Genomic DNA, 7,949 nt, shown 5'->3' with positions numbered 1-7,949 from the left:
ACTAGGAAATTTGTTTTGTAGTTGGAACAAAAATCCCTTGGCCAAGCAATAAAGTTAACACAAGTTTAAGGTTTGCACTGCGTCCATTTCAAGAGGGACGAATTCTAAATTCCTAATGGTGTTGTGACTTTAGCCCCGTTGCCCCATTATAAAAGCCTTAGGGATCGCTGAAAAGCTTCAAGCATTGATGTGTTCAGATTCTCAAATGAGTCGAGCTGCTCTGACTTTACTAACAACCCCCTTTATTGATGCCCCCATCTCTTTCTTCTTTTCCTCTCTCAACTTTGGTGTTCCAAAGAAGAAAAGGTTAAGACCAGCTGAAAACCACTGACCTTTTGACACAAACGTTAGTACTAACAAAAGAGAGGCTGTTCAGCATTCTAAAAAGCTGTGACACAGGAATTAGAATGAGAATCTTGGTAAGCGCACCAAAATTTTGGGCCAGAGAGAAGACACCCTTCTTTCTCATAGAAAGAATTGAGTATAGTTTCTTCCAATCAGCAAGTCCACAGTAATGAGCTTCCATCAAATTAGCTATACAAAAGACCAGTCATTGAAATCTAGAACTGAAGCCCCTATAGCTCAAAAATACCAGCCTAACCATGAACAAACCAGCCACCTTGCCTTCTCCATTATTTACATTTTCAATCTGGGTACTTCTAAGCACAGCAAAATTGGAATGGAATAGGTGTGTGTGTGATTAAAGACTTCCCAACCCAAAAAATTAAAAGAAAAAAAAAAAGGCTTGATGATGGGAGTGACAAAAAAAAGAACTTTAGAGTCTCTCATTCTTGGTGAAACAATAATTAGATTTCTTAACATCAAACCACTGTCAGGCTGTCATGGGAGAATCTTGGTCTTGTCCTCTCTGGTGAAAGCTCCTCATCTATGGCCTTCCTTTTGTTGCTGCTGCTGTTCTTGTTATTGTTGCTGCAGCTACTGGTGCTGCTGCTGCTGCTGCCGTCATTACTACTGTTATTGCTGTCCTCCTGTTGCTGCTGTTGCTCGTTGCAATTGGATTTCCCTTTTAGTATATGGAGTCTGAGCCTTTTCATGTCTGAGAGCTGTACTGGCTTGAGAAAGAACTCCTCAGCTCCTCCTTCCAAGCACCTGTGATCAGTGCACATCAAGGCATTCCATCTTAGTTAGAAAGAGGAGCAGGAGAAATCTCAATTGGGGGCTTTCCATCCCTCTTCTGTGATGACATCAAGTCAGTACATCCAGCAAAATCTAACAATAAGTTCACCAAGAAACACAAAATTTAACAAAAACAAGGAAAAGATTTTGGGATGTTTGCCTAGTTTGGCATATGGGGCTTCCTTTTTCCAATGATTCCTTTCCAGATTTGACTGGAAAAAGTTAAGCCCCAAGGCAACTTTTTTTTTTTTCACCACAGAATTTTATTGGAAGCAAAATCTAGCCCATGGGCTCTACTTAGATCTCCCCCTATTAAAAGGCCTGAACTTGGATGTATGCTACATACTTGCACCATGCAATGCATTAATTGGCAGGAGCGAAGCAGAGTAGGTTTGATTGGAACTGAGCAATTATTTGCTTTCCTTCTGTTATCTTTCAAAGAATGAAATGAGATGGAATTAAAATAAATAAAAAGACTCCTATCCATTTATTGCAGTACCCATAAAGTAATGAATGGCTTCAAGTTTGGGGAAATTTGCACCCAGTGGTCCAATCAAGTCAGAAATAGTTCCTTTATTCATGGGCACTCATGAAGGACACCTTTAGGACAGAAATCCATCCCCCAATTTTTAATTCCTCTCCTTTGCCTCCTTTCCTAGCTATGCCTGCGTAAAAAATCATCTAGGTTTCTTGACCTCTGATCTTATTTAATTGAACATGTCAAGAACCTTCTGAAATTTTGAGATCAGTTAAAATTTGGCTGCAAATAAAAAAAAAAATCCACCTCTACAAAAGAAGAGGGACAAAAAGAACTTTGGTGTATCTCTACAAAACCTAATGCCTAAGAAAATTGGAAAACGGAATCCTAGCACCATCTACGTTTCTTTTGACCACATCTTATTCTTCTCTTTTGCCTTTTCAAACTGTGGCATGGTAAAAATTGCGTTTATATTGAAAACAAAACTCTAATGCAATTTTTTTTTTTTTTCAAAAACAAAAAGAGGAGGACTCTGTTTTGTTAGATTGATCAAATAATGCCAAAAAGAGGGGACTTGTTGCAGGTCTGACCTGCTGATCCTGGAAGGCACATTCTCAGATGACATGATCACAACTGGGATATCTTTAAGAGAAGAGGACCCCTGCTTCAACAATAAGACCACAGCACAATAAATCTCTTGAAACAAAATCAAACAAAGCAACCATCAGCCAAACAATGTTAATAAAAGCAACTTTGACACCAAAAAAAGCACCATCAACCAAAGAATGTTCATAAAAGCAATAGTTAATAATTAAAACTACCTTAATCTTCTTCAGCAGATCATAACCTGTCATTCCTGGCATACAGTAATCTGTGATAACCAAATTCACCTCAATCTCCTGAAATAAAAAACCCCATCAAGAAGATCAAAACCATCCAAATATCTCAAAGCAAAAAAAAATGAAACCATGCAGCAAACTATGGTGAATAAATTACATGCTGCTTTGGGGGGAGAGAAGGTGTGGTGTCCTGGCCCTCCCTGAGCCCCAGCAATTCCAGAGCCTTGCTTCCAGACTCCACTGTGGTAACTGAGACATCAAACCATGAGCAACCAAAACTACTAAGACATCAGGAGATGGGCGATTCCTTTGTTTTCTATTTTGTTGAACCACCACCAATGAGAGCATACCTTGGTAGGAGGAGGTCTTGAGGAGCCTCTCAATGAGCTTCCTGTCAATAACGCTGTCATCCACAGCCAGAACATGGAACTGAGCCTCTGCCTCCACTGTCATAGCTTCTTGATGTTGTTGTGGTGATTGTTGATTTCTTTGCACCATCACAGCAGCAGTAAAGAAATGATAATAGATGGAGGGTGGGGAGAGATGGAGAAAGAGTAGAAGAACAGGAGGAGGTGGAGGTTGGGTTGGTGTTTTCTTGGTTCCTCTCTCTCTCTCTCTCTCTCTCTCTCTCTCTCTGGGGTGATTGGATTCTCTATGGGGGAGGAGAGGAACGAAATGAGAGGCAGGAGATATAAGCCATCCCACCAAAATACCACCGCATGGAAAGCAAGATCCGACCAGATTTTCACCCAAATCTCTCCAAAAATTCACCCCATTATTGAATTGGAGAGCAAGCAATCCATACACACCTTCTTGTCTCCTTTTCTGTTGTCCCCTTTCCCCTCGTAGTCTTGTGTTGTTTTATTACAAGGACTAGCCTTAAAGTGCACCGCGGACCCTGTTATAGATTAGATTGGAATCCCATCCCATTTTCCTCCACCAGCCTCGGTTTAGCGTAAACGACCGTTGTAACGGCCGTTATTGTAGTTTACAAGCATCTTATTGCTACATGGCTCTTGAATTGTTCATATGATGAAATTTATGTCATTAAATTTTTATATTTATATCACCTCAAAGTCCATGCTTAATATTATAAATGCATTATCTTGATCAAATATTTTTTAAATACATACATGATCAAATGATACCCTTCTATTTCCTCATAACATGCATGTAACTGAATTCAGCTATTGTAAAAAGCTACACAAAATAATAGTGGTGATTCATATTTTAACAATGTTGCCAATTTAAATAGAAAATATTCCTAAATAATGGATCCTATCAAATATCAATACTTAGCACCATAACAATAATAACGATTATTACCCGGCAGCCCATTTTTTGATAAAATAATATCATTATATTTATTATTATTTGCTATAATAATAAAAATAAATGTTAATAATAGAAAACTAACACCATTGTTTGCCCAATAAAAAAATGTTGCTCTCATCCTACATTAAAAAAATCGAGATTATTCTTATTATCGATGTAGGATAATTGCAGAGAAGAGAGAAGGAAGAAAAGAAGAGAAAAAAAAAGAAGGAGAACTAAGCTTTTCATCTGGCTCTGCTGTGGCTTCACACCAAGGTTTCAGAAAAGGAGAGGTTATTTTCATTCAATTATTGCATAACCCTAAACAAGTGCATGGATCCATATATCTAGGATTACAAATTAACAAAAAGATTCATGCAAAGAAAACAATCCCAATTAATCTAAAATAAATTAAATCAATCCAGCCACAACGAAAATAGCTGCATCGTCCTCCTGCGTGACGGTCGTGGCTCTGCGTAACAGGCGGTCCGATACTGATATTTGTACCAATTATATTGTAGATCTCTCGTATTGGAAAGATGAGCTCTCTTAAATGAATTTCCACTCTATTATTCCACGAGAAATTTAATAGGATCATGTTAAACTAGTTGATTCGATAGGACCGCCCACAATTTTTTTTAAAAAAATGATATTTTAAAAAAAGGGGAAAAAAAAGGCAAGAATCGTTATAACGGCGTTATTTAAAACCTAGGGAGCAAGGGGGGGATGGGGTCCTCCGGAGGTACAGTGTAAAGGATCTCATTACGTCTTGTGATGAGTTGAGTTGGGTTGGGTTGAAAGCAAGATAGTGGTGGTGGTGGCCCGCCCGATCCCCGCCCAAGATCCGCTGACGTCACCCCCGGCCCCTCTTCCTTTCTTTTTCCAGTTGTGTGAAATCATGCGGTCTTTGCCGTATCTTCCCCCACACCCACTCCGGAAGCATTTCCATGTGACGCCCCTCAGATTTGCCTCCCCCTCTCTCTCTCTCTCCCCAACTCTATTCTCTCTTTGGACTCTGATGGGGCCAATATATAATTCCAAACCAAATCATAAACACCACCCTTTCATATCTTCCACACCATATTAATAATGGATTAAATATATGTGAGACCCAAGGGATACAATTGAGGGGCAAGTTGTGTGATGGTGAGAGGCCTTCTCATTTTAGTAGTTAGGAAATGATCTCCATTGCACACACTATAGTGTATACCTCCTAGGTGATATCCCTTGCCCTAATTGTCTAAATCATTAAAGTACTGTATTTTATGTGCTTAAATTATGTAGGCCTTTCAGTCTAATCGGGGGAGAGACAATTCTGGCAATTGGCTTGTTCTAAGACTAATGACTTAGAATGGAATCTTTTAAATTATTTTAAATTATGCTGTATACTAGTTTCGCACGAGTCTTCTTTATGATCGCATCTTTCAAGGACTATTTTGAGATGCATTTAACACAAACCTAGATCTCGACGAGGCACTTTCTTGTTCATTTTCGCACATGCCGACCATGTCAAATCTTGCTTGATTTTTGTCAAGATTATTTATGTTTTTTCTACAATGTATACTTAATTTTAAACTCCTTGGGCCAGAGAGAGGTATATTATACTGTCGCATTTCCCATGGATTTGGGGAGTTATGAGGACCACCAGGCACTAGCAATTGGTTTCTCTCTAGGAGTAACTATTTTAAAATGATGTTGAAACTTGTATGTATAGACAAGTCAATCTTCTTTAGTATCTATTATCTTCAGTGACAACTATGCGTGTCGATGAGACTTTGATTTCAAGGAAGTAACCTCCAACCATCTCTACCAATTCTTCATTTCCATATCATTCATGATTCGTTGATGTATCAAATATCAAACCCTCTTTTCACTCAGCTATCCAGCTCTAATTTTCTGGCGAATAGAAAAAGATATAGCATAACCTTTGGGAGCTGTAAAAGACCACCAGACATTGGCTTCTAACCATTTTGAAATGGTGCATTTAAATTATACTAGTAAATGTGTACATGCGAATGCACATCTAGATAGTAATAAAAAGATTCTAATGTATGCAATCAAATATGTACTTGTTTTTCCAAAAAATTGCTTATCTCTCATTATTAATGTTTTATTTTAATAAATTCTGTATTAGATTAAATAAAGATTGTGTTTATGTACTAACTAGAGTTCAACGATTGCAATGGTAAAAAAACAAAATTTTAGAAATACGTACTAATTCTAAAATAGGAATTAATGGTGCTTTTGTATGCAGTATAAATTTAAAACTTTTCCGCACAAATTTACTCTAATTCCAACCTTCTTTATTGACCAATTAGCACTTAGTTGAGATATTGAGCTCATCAAACAACCTCTTGTGCATATGGACATCTCAAACAGGTTTTTTTTTTTTTTAAAAAAAATATATCATTTATGATTCTTCTCCAACATACTAAATCATTACTCTTCATATATCTCCCCAATTTTAAATTTTAATATTTTACTTTGTTGCATGTGTATGCTCATTAAGGTCGCATTACACTACATTATTACTCTGCATGTTGATATCCCCACACATGGGATGTGTGCACCTGGGTCACTCTTCTTGCTGCTTGGCTCATTAAAGATAGAAGGAATAAGCCCTCAAAACACTACTGCCAACCACCAAACTTCAAGCAATCCAATGTACATTTTAAAACACAGTTCTCTTAAAAGAAAAAAATAATAATCAGAAGACAGGATTAAAGGGCAAATTGCTTAGTCTTCAAATCCCAACTAGGTGGAGGATGTTGACATCCTAACAAGCAAGAAATGATCCCCTTGGGTGCTCTATTTATCGCTTCCTTCCCTTCCCTTCCCTTCCCTATGAATGACTCAAAACACACAGACTCGAAGACTCAAAAACAATGCTGCCAACCAAGAAACTAGAAATGGCCAAATGTCAGTCCCATAAAATTTTGATTTTTTTTTTTTAAGGTGAAAGTTGGTAAATGTAATTGAAGGAATAATTAGCATCACAACCGCAATTAATATTTAGGTGAAATGGTCGCCAACGTGTATGTTTTATTTAATGACATGCTCCTTGGTCACATCAATGGCCATATTTCATAATATCCCTTATTCCTCTGGTCTAAAGAGTTCCATATATCCTTTTCTCTGTTTCAGTCTTTCAGATAGTTCATACCTCACTGTACCCTTTTTTTCTCTTGTTTTCTTAAATAATCATGCTTTCTATTTCTAATACATAACACAAACTCCTCCAACGCCTATTGCTGAGACCATGCATACTGAAATCCATGGCTCTACGTCTGCTGCATGCACTTGTGTTCTGCATCTCCACGTATCGCAGGCACAGTTCAAAGTTCTCAGCTCAATTAAATAAAATCAATCAGCTTAGGTGTAGAGGACTCTTATGGTCCAATGGATCTTTACCTCTCCAAGTCTAAGGTGATGCTAAAAATTATTTTGAAGACCTTATTCCTCTATGCATCCTGATGACTAATTAAATTCCTGCTTTAGAGGAGACAACAAGAGAAGTAACAAAGAAGAGAAGTGTCATAATTGAAGGGATTGAATGTTTAACTGAGAATGAAACTAAAATAAGGCCTTCCAAATGCGAAGTGGAACTAGAAACAATACTCCATGCCTCAAGCAAGCTGAGCCGTGCATTAAAGCATCTTGTGGCAAAACTGAACTCATTCAACTCAATGCCAATGGCAGACTCTGGGAATCTGTTTGATGCCTGCAAAACGTCATGGAACAACCCTCGTAAATGCTGTAGCATCTGCCTCGAAACTGCTGAAGATCCCAACAAATCTGGATGTAAGGTTGGTTGCCGTGAAATGATTGCACTAGTACAATGTATAGTCTCTCAGCATCACAATAGTTCTTTGAAAGAAAAAAAAAAATATAAAAAATATTCTTCCTTTTTTCTGAATAAATGGTAAAAGAGTGTGATTTCGAACCATTGGAAAAGTAAATTGCGTACAGCAGACGAAGATAAAGCCTCGATAAGCCTATTCTAACGTAAATTATATTGGTGAGATTGTTTTGTATTGCTTACTCAAGTGCATAGGACGGTTGTTTGATGCCTTTTCCTGCGTTGTAGAAATGAGCGGAGGAGGTTATTTTTTATTTACAAATGTTGGTGCTCAAAATTCGATTTGACATATGGATATATGCTGATAGATGAGATGCTCTGC

General features: G+C 37.7%; 1 protein-coding gene across 1 annotated transcript; it reads right to left on the bottom strand.

Annotated features, from left to right (window-relative positions):
- Positions 1-434: 434 nt before the first annotated feature.
- Positions 435-3,302, bottom strand: LOC103701641 (two-component response regulator ORR9-like). The gene is made up of 5 exons (XM_008783785.2): positions 2,805-3,302; positions 2,612-2,703; positions 2,437-2,514; positions 2,206-2,276; positions 435-1,110 (listed from the first exon to the last, which is right to left on the bottom strand). Exons 1-5 carry the CDS (start codon positions 2,950-2,952, stop codon positions 822-824), a joined length of 678 nt encoding a protein of 225 aa, XP_008782007.2. The 5' UTR covers positions 2,953-3,302; the 3' UTR covers positions 435-821.
- Between the last annotated feature and the right edge of the window lie 4,647 nt (positions 3,303-7,949).

The sequence above is a fragment of the Phoenix dactylifera genome, chromosome 13 (assembly GCF_009389715.1).
Source record: "Phoenix dactylifera cultivar Barhee BC4 chromosome 13, palm_55x_up_171113_PBpolish2nd_filt_p, whole genome shotgun sequence".
Classification (NCBI taxonomy): Eukaryota; Viridiplantae; Streptophyta; class Magnoliopsida; order Arecales; family Arecaceae; genus Phoenix; species Phoenix dactylifera.
Note: the sequence above shows the minus strand (reverse complement) of the source record. Positions and strands in the feature narration are given on the sequence as shown.